The 14,110-nt window shown below is 50.1% G+C and overlaps 1 protein-coding gene across 8 annotated transcripts in view; it reads left to right on the top strand.

Annotated features, from left to right (window-relative positions):
- SGSM1 (small G protein signaling modulator 1) overlaps positions 1-14,110 on the top strand; it is a 95,144-nt gene that overhangs the window by 45,195 nt on the left and 35,839 nt on the right. For 7 of the 8 annotated variants that reach the window (XM_059895198.1, XM_059895196.1, XM_059895193.1 and 4 more), the window contains 6 exons: positions 423-547; positions 5,191-5,258; positions 6,369-6,532; positions 6,720-6,852; positions 11,484-11,648; positions 13,524-13,662. In XM_059895198.1, coding sequence (XP_059751181.1) covers positions 423-547; positions 5,191-5,258; positions 6,369-6,532; positions 6,720-6,852; positions 11,484-11,648; positions 13,524-13,662 — 794 coding nt within the window. The remainder of the gene's footprint in view (positions 1-422; positions 548-5,190; positions 5,259-6,368; positions 6,533-6,719; positions 6,853-11,483; positions 11,649-13,523; positions 13,663-14,110) is intronic. The other variant, XM_059895195.1, reaches the window with a different exon arrangement.

The raw sequence follows: 14,110 nt of genomic DNA, 5'->3' as shown, positions 1-14,110 counted from the left end.
TGGGGAGGGGCTTCTGGGTAATATCTGGAACAGAACTCAGCTGCCGTCTCTTTCTCCCTTAAGACTGGACACAGTGATGGCAGATACATGCCTTCTGTTTTGGAAAGGGTGTTATTGAAAGGACAGAGCCCCCTTCCTGGTTCTAAAGATCCCCCTCGACCCCACATGTCCCTCCTGAGCCACATGAAAGGGTTGGGTGGGCGGCTTTCACAGCTGGACTCTATAGAACCAAACCCATCGTGGTGGTTGACTTAGCACGGCCACCTGGAGGGAGGTTCAGGGTCTTCCAAATGGACGTGGCCATGGAGGGAATGAGCCAACCTCTTGGTTCTGGTTGTGTGTCCTTGAGTCACATGGGCCAGGGCCCATGTCCACTGTGATGCCAGCACTGTGGTCAGGCCTGAGTCCTGCTGTCTCTGCAGAGCGATGACATGGAGGCTGTGCCGGGGTATCTGTCCCTGCACCAGACAGCTGACGTCATGACCTTGAAGTGGACGCCCAACCAGCTGATGAACGGGTCTGTGGGGGACCTGGACTACGAGAAGAGGTAGGGTGCTGGGAGCCTCCCCTCCCCTCGGCGCAGGGATGTTTGTGCCCCGTCCCTTGTGCCCCGCCTCTGCCCCTGCTCCGTCTGGTTGTTATGGCCACTTGGTCCAGGCTCCCTGCAGCTGTGGCCTTGTGGGGTAACTCAGGAGGATCTGGGAACTGACTGGAAGAATCTTAGGATATAGGTATTAGGCAGCGCCCTGAGCAAACACCACCCGGAGAGAGAAATCGTAACAAAGATCTCGTAAGCCCGCAAATGGCAAATACTCTCCGGTCTCCTGCCACCTTACCCATCACTCAATGCAAAAGGAAGGCCAGAGGTGTTGTTTGTGAGCATCTGGTCCAGGTCTGTATCTCCTGTAATACCCTGCGAGTTATAAGACCCAGCAAAGGCCTTGGAGTCACACTTCAAAGAGACCCGGGGACCAGGGATTCCCTGCCTGCGATCCCCTGTGTTCCAGCGCAATTAGGGAAAGTTTAGGGAAAACACAGGGAGGCCGCCGTGCAGAGGTGCCGCCAGCCCGGTGATTTCAGCTGGGGGAGTCCTGGCTGCTGCTGGGGGAGGAATGATGGGTTTTGCTGCTCTGAGTCCACATCGGGCTCTATTATTATTGTACATGTTCTTGATTTCTTCAAAACTTTTGATTATGAGGAATTTCTAACATAAAAATAGAACTCAAGTACCCACGATGCAGCCCTAACAGCCATCCCGTCATCCCCTCTGCCTTTCATATTGTCCTGCAGTGGCAAACAGACATCATGAAATTATAGGATTTCATCTATAAATATATATACGTATTTGTAAGTATAAATATATATATTTATATATATAAAATAAGGACTCTTTTCAAGGGCCGTAACCAGAGCACTGTCATTGTATTCTGTGTAGTGTTAAGCCTCGGTGCGATTAACGCCAGGCTTTGGTGTGATTAATATCATTCTCTAAGCTGATCACTTCCTGGGCAAGGGTTACCATCTGTCCTCAGAGACTGTCATTGGGAGGTGCCGTCAGTCCTCAGCTGGGCCACGTAATTCAGCTCCAGCCAGACTCCTGAGTTTCTGATGGCGAAACCTTCTGGGAGGAGCCATGTGGGAGCCGAGGAAATGCTCTTGCCCTTGAACCTTTTATCAGCTTATTCACCTGAAACCTCTATATATCAGGCCTTCCCTGACCTCCCAGCTGAGTTCAGGTCCCACGGAGCCCTGAATCTCCTTCTTAGCATTTACAAAATCATAATAAATCTGTACCTACTTGTGTTCCGACTGTCTCACCCTTTAGATATCAGATAATTGTGAAGCAAAGCAGGGAAGTCAGGGGACCTGGATTCATTCATCAAATGTTAACTGAGTACCTACCATGTGCTAGACACTGTGCTTGGTCCAAGAGAGATAACAGATGCGTAAAAGGAGAGGAAAATCGATCTTTTCAGAACTTACACTGTATTTACATTGTACTGGAGGAGACAACGAATAAGCAATGGATAAATGGATGTGATGGGACCAAGTCCTTGCTCGGTCCTCACCTCACTGGATGACCTGGGGTACATCACTTCCCCTTTCTGGGCCTCGGCTTCCCTCTCCTATCAAATGAGGGGGTTGGACAGGATGAGCTCTCCAAAACATGAAGGGTTCCCCAAGGGTCTGCAGGGGTTCCTAAACATTGACGTGTCTTCCACCAAACATCAAAGCTTTCAACAACACAAGGACCCTGTTTGTTGGTTGGACCTAAGCCCAGGATTGTGTGGGCTGGAAACTTTTGATGTTAATGTTTTGGGAAAGGCATTGGGCCAAATGGTTGCCAAGCATCTTCCCTCCAGCTCAAATCATCGGGGACTCTGTTTCTGCCTGTTTCTGCTGCTGCTTTTCCTCTGCGGGCAGGCACATCATAAGTGCTTCAATATTTAGTTCCGGCTGAATCTGCACTTCGAAGGTCACTGCTAATGGGGTTGGGAACTTTCCCAGCCATGGGCTCTGAACCCCCATCTATCCTTGTTATCCTTGCCTGGAACTGAGGCTCACTGGAATAAAAACAGCCAGGGGTCAGAAATGTGCGTGTTAGCACGGGAAAGGGGGGAACCCAGGGGCTGCAGCATCCCTCTGGGGATCAAGGGACAATGACGATAAGGAGGAGGAGGTTCAGGATCTCTTTCCTCTTTTCCCAGCCAGACTTCCCTCTTACACAACCAGGATCATAACGCCCCAGCTGGGTTTCCTGATGTTCAAGGGGAAATACCACCAGAAAGGTGGATATTTGGTCTCTGGAGTCAGCCCAGACTTGGCTCAAATCTCAGCCCTGCCATGTGGAACAGCTGGAACCCTCATACACTGCTGATGGTCCAACCGCTTTCCAAACAAGTTTGGAAGTTTCTTATAACATACCCTTGCTATATGACCCAGCAATTCTACTCTAGAAGCCGTTAGAACACATAAAACGAAAACAGAAACTCAACTCTTGTTCCTTCCCAGTTGAGTGATCTTGGATAATCAACTTCACCTCCCTGAGCCTCAGTTTGTTCATCTGTAAAATGGCGATGTGGTAATGGAACCTCTGAAGAGACATACAGGGAAGAGTCAATAAGAAAATGCATATAAAGCCCTTAGCAGGAAGCCTGGCAGCTGGAAAGGCATCCCAGTCATGGGGTTTGTTGGTGTTAATTTAGATGGATCCAAAGGACCTGTGGCCACAGAGATCCTCCTTGCTGGTGTCTGGTGGTAATTGGAGAGTTGCCTTGTTTCCTGGGCATTCCAGGATCCAGCATTTACCATTCATTATGAACATTCTCTAAGCATTTTGCAGAAGTGAACAAAAAACCCAGTCCCTCTCCAGGAGTTCAGCACCCCTTGGAGAGACAGAGGAGAAAACAGGCAATTGGAACCCTGTGTGATGGGCCTGGTGTGGGAGTCCTGGGAAGGACCTCCTGACTGAGACTCACCTTGTGAGGGGCTCGGCAGAGGCTGCTACTCGGAAAAACGCTTGTGTACTTGACCATCGTCCAAGGACATTCACTCCATGGATCCTGACAAGACTGATTCTGGTATAGACCAGTGCAGGAAGGACCCTCGGAGAGCGTATATTCCAACTTCCTTGCTTCACACCAGAGGAAGCTGAGGCCCAGAGACGGGGAAAGACTGGCTCAATGTAGGTGGCAGAAGTGGGATTTGAACCCTGCCTGACCTTGACACCTAAGTTAGTTTGTGTCCTCCAAGAAGCAGACACCAAGACAGGATTAGATGTGCAGAAGAGATGTAATAGGGGAAGAACCTGCAAAGGATAAAAGTGAGGAGCAGGAGGAGGCAGGCAGACCGAGAAGCTGGTCTTATCACTGGGAAGGGATGGGGAAAGGAAGGAAGACTGGTCAAGAAGAATCTCGGACACAGTGCAGTTTCAAGAACATTTGGCCAGATCAGTAGGGAATCCCTGGGCTAAAGTTGACCATTGGAGGAGTCTCCGAGCCCACAAGAATAGACCTACACTGTCACCCCCACGTGCTCAGTCCTGCCTAAAAGCAGCCCAAGCGAAGCATGACCTTAGCACAGATGTGGTGGTGGATCCACAGGGGTGGCCTCTGAAGCTGTTGGTCAGCTCTGCTCCCCACAGCAAGATCTGAAGGAAACTTGAACAGTGCACTCCTGTGGCCACCACTGTCCATTGTGTTCTGAGGGGAAGGGCAATCTGTTTGAAGACAGCAGTAGGCATTGAGCTGGAAATGGAAAACCTTAAGTAAATCATCACAGGGACCGTCCACCAAGTGCCTTTTCATGCATCACCACTGTGTTAAGCCCTTCAAATATGTGATTCCATTTAATCCTCACAGCAACACGATGCAGTAGATATTATTATCAGCCCCGTTTCATAGAGGAGGAAAATGAGGTACATGGAAGCCTTCAGGTCACCCTGCTGAGACCTGTGCAGTTAAGGCTGTTGAGTGGCTGTTCTAACCACATGGACACATGGTGGCCTGGAGTTGGTCAAGACTCTTATCTTAGATGCTGGTGACAGAAAACCAAACTCAGACTGCCTTAATCATTGGCTCACATGAACTGAAAAATCCAGGGGCAGTGCCTTCAGGCATGGCTGGATCCAGGGATTCAGATGAGGACCTGAACTCTTTCCATCTCTTGGCTCTACTTTCCCAACTGTTGACTCCATTCACAGGCAGGCTTTTTCTTGCCATGGCTCTCTACACCTCCAGAGTTCTATCATCCTTACCACTACTCTCCTAGCAGAAAGGAGCACCTCTTTCCCAGAGATTTCTAACATAAATCCAATAATTGAGTCTCATTGGTTCTGCTTGCATCATGGGGCAATCTGTGAACCAATCACAGTGGCTGGAACAGTGTCATATACTCAGTGGCCAAGCCAGGGTCAGGTGCCCATTCCTGGAGTCCTCGAGGTGGGGGAGGGTAGGAGAGGTCAGCCTTAGCCACATGGACTGGGGTTAAAGAAACGTGTGTGTAGGGGGGATTCCTTGGAAAATTGGGATACTGGAACCAGAAAAAGGGAAGATAGAGTCTGGGAAGACGGGGACATGGATGTTGGGGATAGGTGGTCCTGGTGAGGAGGGTGGAGGTGCCCATGGGTTGGGCTTCCCCACGGCGAGTTGGCCAGACATCCTGCAAGCCTGACCCTCCCTCCCCTTCCAGCGTCTACTGGGACTATGCCATGACCATCCGCCTGGAGGAGATTGTCTACCTGCATTGCCACCAGCAAGGTAGGGACTGAGGGCGAGCATGGGGCTGGGGTGTTCCTCCTGGATCCCCTGCCTGCCCCACCCACTTATTACGTGTGCAACCTCAGACAAGTGACTTCACCTCTCTGAGCCTCAGTTTCCCCTCTGTAAAATGGAAACCATAACAGCGTCTATTCATGGGGTTGCTGTGAGGATCAAATGGCATTTGTTAAGGGCTCAGCATTAAACCCATGTATCAGGCCCTGTTCTCACTATTCACATGCTTGTTATCTAATCGTTGCAACAACCCAGTGGTAGGGGCTCCATCATTCCCATTTCAGAGGTGAGGAAGCAGCATGGCACATTGATATACTTCCTAGGCTCCCCAGTCTGGTCTCAAACCCAGGCTTTTGTCCCTCCAAAGTCAGTGTTCTGAAAATCAAAGATTTATAACTAGAGTTCTCCTTTATAGCTCAAGGAAGGTATATTCTGAACAAGCAGAGGGCCATCCTGCTTTATTAAGAAAGGAATCTGTACCTCACCAAGACACAAAACACAGTGATTTAAATTATTTAATGAGACAGACGTGGGTTCAGATCCAGGTCCTGCCACTCACCAGCTGTGTGACCTTGGGCAAGTTACATAACCTCTCTGAGCCTCAGTTTTATCATATGCAAAATAGGCAGTAATAGATATGCCTCATAGTGCTCTTTTGAGTATTACAATAAGACAATGCCTTTAACGTGCTATGCATGTATACAGTAAATGCTTAATACATGCTAGCAAGAGTCAATTACTGCCCTGAAAATGGGTCTGTCTGAAAGCCTCCATACAAAAATAGGTCAGGTCAATTTGTAGAGTGTGTTTGAGGGGCATAGGGTGTTTGGGGGTATCTTTTTCCTTTGGTGGGTGAATGCAGGGAAGCCAACCACCTTCTTGACCTTGTCCTGTAGTTCCCCAGTTGATGACCTTGGTGGGTGGGATGAGGGGGACTCGGAGGAGGTGACCACTGCCCCTGCCCTTCTGCCCAGGCCTTTCCCAGAGCCTTAGAGCAGGACCGCTGGGTCTGGCTGGGCATGCCTGGGAGGGGCCCATCACCACGTCTCATAGTGACTTCCTGCTGGGTCTCCTCTGGCCGGGTCGCGGTGGCAGTGGACAGCGGTGGGACAGTGGTGTTGGTCAGCCAGGACGGGATCCAGAGGCCGCCCTTCCGCTTCCCCAAGGGAGGTCACCTCCTGCAGTTCCTCTCGTGCCTGGAGAATGGGCTGCTCCCTCACGGGCAGCTGGACCCGCCACTCTGGTCTCAGCGGGGGAAGGTGAGTGATCGTGGGAGCCCCAGGGAGGCTGGGGTAGTGTCAGCCATGGGGAGTGGCTGGCTGTTCTTGCCCACGGGCCCTTACGTGGCTGCGTGGGCTCTTGCACGCCCCGCAGAGACCCTCGGGCTGTGCAGGTTGTGGAGACAGGTGAGTCCCAGGGACCATGCGCTGGGATGTGTTCTTTCAGGGCAAAGTATTTCCCAAACTGCGCAAGCGAAGCCCTCAGGGTTCGTCCGAGTCCACGTCTTCAGACAAGGAAGATGAGGAGGCCACAGATTATGTGTTCAGGATCATCTACCCTGGCATGCAGTCCGAATTCGGTAAGCTGCCCTGGCCCTGGGCCCAGGGATCCACCTGTTAGCTGGTCCTGAAATTGACTTCAGCCATGTGGAACTAGAGGACAAAAGATGTGGATTCTGGGGCCAGCAGGGGGACCAGGAATCAGGAAGTTGAGATCTTGGCAGCCTTGCTTTCCCCCAAATGAAAACAAATAAGCACTCTCTACTTAGCTAATAAAGATGTCCATGGGCACAAGGTGGCATGGGGTAGCAGCAGTGATATGGGCTCTGGAATCCTGGTTGAACTTGGGCAAGTCACTTCACCCCTCTGTGCCTTGGTTTCCTCATCTGTAAAATGGGGATGTTCATAAGCACCAATTTCATGGGACTCTTGCGAGGATCAAATGAGATAAAGCACTTGGCACAGAAAGAACACTCACATGCTATTATGTTGTTATTATTATTTTACTTCAATATATTGTTGTAAGGATTCAATGAGATAATAAGCTGGTCAATGTAATGCCCATAGAATGAGGCCTCGCATACAGTAGGCCCTCAATAAATGGTTGTCAAGACAGCAGAGGGGAGGAATTTCCTGGTGGTCCAGTGGTTAGGACTCTGCATTTTCACTGCTGAGGGCGTGGGTTCAATCCCTAGTCGGGGAACTAAGATAAAGCAAGCCGCGCAACGCGGCCATAAATAAAAACAAACAAACAAATAAATAAATAAAAGCCAGCAGAGGGGAAGGGAAGCCCTGGGCACTGGCACACAAGTTTATAACATATGTCCTACAGTTTGCATGGTGACTGCCATGAAATAGATGCTTAGTGAATGGAAACTGTTGCTATGAAGATCATCATTACCAGAGGGCTGTGGTGACGATTAAATGAATTAATATTTGAAAAGTTCTCAGAAGGAGGCCTGGCATTTGTTCAGCACTGTGTGGATGTCTGTTAAATCAATAATAAGTTACAGGCTCTTTCTATAAACCTTATTTTAAATATTTAACCCTCTGCAGCCCTGTTCCCATTTGATGGATAATGGCTCTGAGATTCCCTTTGCTTAAGTGACCACGCTGGGCAGTGAGAGGCTCTTTTGAAAGCAGACACCCTCCCTGGCGAGGTTGGACTAATCGTGCCAGGCTGCTTAATGCTCCAGTTCACAGCCACTGCTGTCAGAGCTGGGATGTGGTCAGGCTTGGTGGTAAGGTCTTATGTTGCTTGGGTTAGCCTGTGTTTTCACATGTATTCAGTTAGGAGCAAAGCCTCATGTTCCCATGTCTTTAAGAGCCATGGAGTGTCCTGAAGTGTATTGCCACATCCGTTGCCACCCAGTATCAGGGTCTGAAGCCCTCCTAGCCTCTCTGCAGGACCACGGCTCACATGGCGCACGCACCGCCCTCCCCCCCGACCCCGAGAGCTGATTTATCAGAGGGGCCAGTGCCCTGTGGCTGCCTTCCCAGGCAGCTCTCTCCACAGGGCCTCATCCAACAAACAATTTGTAGTCTCTTGCTGGGAGCCAGGCTGGGTGCTGAATGTCTTACTTATTTGGGGAATATCCACGTTAGCCTGTCGTGGCCCTGCATGTGCCAGGGAAACAGATGCTAGCTGCACCCACCCACACCCTCTGTGCAGGCAGCTCCACTGCCAGCTGCCAGCCTTAGTGTCTCTTTGCCTAAGGGTTTCTCCAGCCACCAGGGTTCCTTCTGCCCTGGTGGGTGGGTGGGGTGGATTACAATCAGTGCCTCCCTGGAGCAGCCCTCAGCCAATGCCCGGTAGGATCTGGTGTATAAATGCCCCAGCTCCCTCACCCCTCAGGTGAGAACACTCTGAAATGTGTGTTCTGCACATGTCCTAGAGGTCCCCCATGAGATCAAGGGCCAGCTGCCCATGATGGTAACTGATGCGGTGACCAGCTCGTTACCCTCTTCGCCCTTCCCCTCCTGTGTCCTTTCACTTCTCCCCTACCTGTGCTTCTTGGGAACATCTCCCAACTTGCACTTGAATCCTTATCTGCCCTCAAGGAAACCCCAACCAAGACAGTGTATTTAGAACAGGGCTTCTCGATCTTAGCACCACTGACATTTCGGGTGGAATAATCCTTTGTGGTTGGGGGCTGTCCTATGCACTGTAGGATGTTGAGCAGCATCCCTGGTCTCCACTCACTAGGTGCCAAGTAGTAAATCTGCCCCCACCACCAGCACCACATTGTGACAACCAGAAATGTCTCCAGACGCTGCCAAGTGTCCTCTGGGGGCCAAATTGCCCCCGGATGAGAACTGCTGGTTTAGAGAAAAGAACACATTACTACTTTCAAGTCTGCCACAGCAATGTGGCCAAGTGACTGGCCCTCTCCAGGCCTCATTTCCTCATCTGTAGAACTGGGATAACAGTCGTCCCCACCTGGGATCATATTCCTAGAAGTCAGCTCAATGATACATCACACACCTAATATGACAGATGCCCTGTGAGCAATGGTGGGTCTCATGTACTAAGTGCCACTGTGTGCCGAGCCCACTTCTGTGCTCTCTCCATGTCTTAATTCACTTAATGCTCACCACAGCCCTCCCGGGCAGGTACCATTGTCATCACCATCCCCCCTTGTTCAAAGGAGGAAACTGAGGCACAGAAAGATTAAAAAACTGGTACAGGGTTGCCCAGCTAATCCTTGGCATGGCTGGCATTTGAACCCACGTGGTCTGGCTCCAGAGCTTGTGCGTCTTACATCCACTCCATGCAGATTGTTTTGATGGGAGGGTGGGGGAGGGCATTGTGGTTTCACTCCCTTCATCCTCAAGGTCAGGTTCAGCCCACATGGAAATGGTGACGCCCATCCTTGGTTGATTTTCTCAGGACCCTGAGCCTCGCAGAGTTTACAAAACAATCATGTTATGATTTTCATCTGTAAGACCTGTAAAGTCCTTTCTGAAGAAGTGCCTAAATCTGAAATGAGCAAACCCCTTCTTGTGGGCCAAATTCAGCCCACTGCTTGTTTTTGTAAATAAAGTTTTATTGGAACACGGCCACACCCATCCATTTACGTATGGTCTGTGGCTGCTTGAAAAGCCACAGCTGCAGAGTTGAATAGCTGGGGCAGAGACTACATGGCCCACAAAGCCAAAAATATTTACTGTCTGGCCTTTTGCAGAAAAAGTATACAGATGCCTGCCTTAAATAATAAGAGAGAAGAGTTTCCCCCTGTGGGAGGGAAGATGTGGCCACAGATGGTTCTAAACTCCCTTTCCGTGTCTTCTCACCCCTGTCTCCACCACCTGGTTCTGTGCCTGCTTCTTGTGCACAGAGGAGGCAAAGACAAGTTCTCAAGCATTTAGGTGGGTTCACAGTCAGAGAAGGGCATTTCCAGACCCCTCTGTCACCAAGACGGTCTCTGTACTGTCTGGTATGGGAGGCGTGAGCCGCATATGGTCCTGAGCACTTGAAATGGGGCTAGTCCAAATTGTAAGTGTACAATGCACACTGGATTTTGAAGATTTTGTACCAAGAAAAAAAATGTAAAATATCTCATTAATAATTTTATATTGATCCTGTGTGAAAATGATAACATTTGGTGGGACTTCCCTGGCGGTCTAGTGGTTAAGACTCTGCACTTCCACTGCAGGGGCTGCGGGTTCAATCCCTGGTCAACCCTGGTCGGGGAACTAAGATCCCACGTGCCACGCCGTGCGACCAAAAAAAAAACAAAAAAAGATAACATTTGGAGTTTATTGGGTTTAACAGCACATATTGTTGATTGATTTCATCCGTTTCTTCTTACCCTTTTAGTGTGGCTACTAGGAAATTTTAAATTATGCTTGTACCTCGCATTGGATTTGTATTGGACAGCACCTGCCCAGTGCAGGGTTTCTCAGCCTTGGCACTGTTGACATTTTGGGCTGAATAATTGTTTGTGGGTGGAGGAGGGAGGAGTCTTATATAGGATGTTGAGCAGTATCCCCTACCCACTAGATGCTAGTAACATCCAGCTAACTCCCAAGTCATGACAAAATGTCTCCAGACATCTCCAAGTATCCCTTGGGAGGCCAACATCACCCCAGTTGAGAACCGCTGGTCTAGGGCAAGGATGGTTTGGAGAGACAACAGCCAGTAGGAAAACAGCTGAGAGAGTATGAATAGGATCTCGGGGTCTGATCCTCTAGGTTGGAATCCCGGCTCCACCACTTATTAGCTGAGTAGTCTTGGGCATGCTGCTTGAACTCTCTGTGCCTCAGTCTTCTAATCTGTAAAAGGGGATAATGATAGGACTTGAGCTCGGGAAGTGACAGCTCTTCTTAGTGGGAAGAGAAGGGGGGACTTTAGTCAAAAAGACCAGCTGGGCCAGTGACTAGCTGGTGAGGCTTTGAGTAAGTTGTGTCACCATTCTGAGCCTCAGTTTTCTCTTCTGCAAAATAGGAAAAAAAAAATGCATCCCTTACAGGGTCGTTAGGGATAAGGCAATCCCCTGCATATAGTAGGGGATGTACACCCAGCACATAGTAGGCACTTTATAGGTAACAGCATTCTTTCTTCCTCCGATCAAACACAATCCATGGGAACTAAGTGGAGCAGGACAGGGGAGGGTTTCAAGCCCCAGGGAATTGGTTCTTCTCGCCTTTTCAGTGTTCCGGCAACTGCAGACCTTCCATCTCACCAGGGCTTTTTATTTTGTCTCTTAAGTTGCTTCCAGTGCCATGGGCGGCACTTCCCCTGTCTCCGTGGGCCCTGCCTGGATGGTGGTTCCTGCGGGACTGTCCGCGTTAGTCGTGGCCAGGGGCAGTCGGTGGGCGCAAACCAAATGGGACACCACCCTCCCCACATCAAGCCAGAAGCCGCAGCCCCCCAGTAATGTCTGGGCTCCCCCCACCCCTGGGGCTGGGTGCCAGCCACCTCTGCCATGTTGTCATTTGAGTCTTGGTCCCGGGGGAGGTGGAGGCAGGAGATATATTGATGCCCTCACACTGTCCTACCTCCGTGCTGCAGGACGCAGCTTGGAGTGTTGCGGGTTCTGTAGCAGAGGGATCCATTGATGATGTCTGCAGGGTGTGAGAGGCGGGGGGTGGAGGCACGCTTGCCACATCTCTGTGAAACTGAGCAGTGCTTCCCTGAGATTGGCTGAGAACTGGGACTTTTTCTAGAACATTTTACAGGGGCTTACTGGTCTTTCTTGGCCAGCTCATTGGTGAGTCTATGGGGAGGAGTAGGGCAACAAGCCACTTTTGGTGGCCTCAAGAACCTCATTCTGTAGGCAGCTTTCTATTCTGTCAGTGCCTGGGGGCAGACGCTGTCAGCTACGGATCTGTGGTGACTCGGGGGGCCGGATCCACAGCTCCCCCTCCCCTTAGAGCCCAAGGGAAGAGGCCAGGTATTACCAGTCATCCTTGAGGAGGCATGGCTCATGGGGCAAATGAGTACGTACCCTCTTAATTTCCTAGAGCAGGGTTTGGCAGACTATGGCCCACAAGCCAAATCCAGTCTCATTCTGTATAGCTCATGAACTAAGAATGGTGTTTACATTTTTAAATAATCGAAAAAAAATCAAAAGAAGAATAATATTTTGTGACATGTGAAAATGATATGAAATTCACATTATAGTGTCCACAAATGAAGTTTCATTAGAACATACCCATGTTCATTTGTTTGCCTTTCGTTTTTGGCTGCTTTTGCATTACAACAGCAGAGTCAAGTGGTTATGATAGTGGCTTGCAAACCCTAAAATATTTTCTACCTGGCCCTTTACAGAAAATATTTACCAAGCCCTGTCCTAGAGAAAACAACTTTTTTGCACCAAGAGGCCAGGAAATGAACTGTAGAAATTCTAATGCCTGGGTCACCGGTGTGTTTGTTCTGCAGCATTGCAGATGCTGCGTTTTCCATGGAGCTGGGAAAGAAAACAGTAAGGGAAACTATAAGTGCTATATCCTTGGGAGCAATTGATCGGGAACCACCAGTGTCCAAGAGTTAGGAGATCATTTGTGCCCTCTTGGTTCTCCAATGTGGCTGCTACCTCAAAACTGTTTCTGAAACACAGACTCGATGGCTGTATCTCCAGGAGACTTTAATTCAGTAGGTCAGGGGTGCGATACAGGCATATGGCTTTTTAACATGCCCCCCCCCACATGATTCTGGGGGGTTGCCAACCTATTTGAGGCTCTGTTGGTAGAGCAGCTACAGGCCCAGGACCATGGACAGTGCAGGTACCCTCATCAGTGGGGACTCCACTGGGTCCCCTTGCTGTTGGGTGCCCTGCCTCACCTGTTGAGTCAGGCTTCCTTACATCTCATCACCAGGAGCTCCCCTTGAGACCTACCTCTGGGGACTCGAGGCCATCAGCCTTCCCCAGAAGTCCCCAGCAGGCTCCCCTTCCTTCCTGCCAGCCTGCTATGAGGACAACTGAATGACAACATGGTGAGGCTTGGCCTCCTGCTCGGGGATTGGGCATGTTTCCTTGGCTCTGATCTCTTTCTGTCTGTTCTCCTGTCTCTTCAGCTTTCATCGGCTCTGCCCATCTGCTGGGGGCCCGAAATCTTGGTGGTGGCTTTCATTGGCTCGGATGGGCTCAAGGACCTGGTTTGGGGTCGCTGTTTCCTGCTGTGACATTCAGGGTCTTTCCCTATCCCTGTGCTGGTCTGGGGGTGAGCTGCTTGCTTTGGGGTGAGGTTTCTGTGACCCACATAGGCTTAACCATGGCTCTTCCTCTGCCCCTTCTACCCACCACAGTCCCCCAGGACCTGATGGATGTCTCCGTGAGCAACCTGCCATCGCTATGGCAACCCAGCCCACGGAAATCTTCCTGCTCATCCTGTTCACAGAGTGGCTCGGCTGATGGTGGCTCAACCAATGGCTGCAACCATGAGAGGTATGAGGGGCTTGGACTGTGGATGGAGGGAACGGAAGGATTTACCAAAGATTTGCAGATGCCCATTTCTTGCCTTGCCTTGAATTCAGAGGAGTGAACATAGGCTATAGAATCATCCATGTCTGGGTTAAATCCTAGCCTTGTGAAGTCCTAGCTGTTGGAGCTTCCTTACATATATCGATCAGGATAAACAAGATTATGATGCTGTAACAAACAACCCTAAAATCTCAGTGGCTTTACAATAAAGGATTGTCCATCGTGCGTATTCATGCTGTGTGTCTATCCTGGGTCAGCTGGGGGCTCTGCTTTCTCCACATTAAAGGGCCTGGCAGATGGAGCCACCACCATCTTGAATATTGCGAATCACGGTGACTGAGGGAAATGGAGCTCTGGATGGGGTTTAACCAGTGGTTAAATGCTCCAGCCCGAGTGCAGCACTTACCATTTT

The sequence above is a fragment of the Balaenoptera ricei genome, chromosome 14, assembly GCF_028023285.1.
Source record: "Balaenoptera ricei isolate mBalRic1 chromosome 14, mBalRic1.hap2, whole genome shotgun sequence".
In the NCBI taxonomy this organism is placed as follows: Eukaryota; Metazoa; Chordata; class Mammalia; order Artiodactyla; family Balaenopteridae; genus Balaenoptera; species Balaenoptera ricei.
Note: the sequence above shows the minus strand (reverse complement) of the source record. Positions and strands in the feature narration are given on the sequence as shown.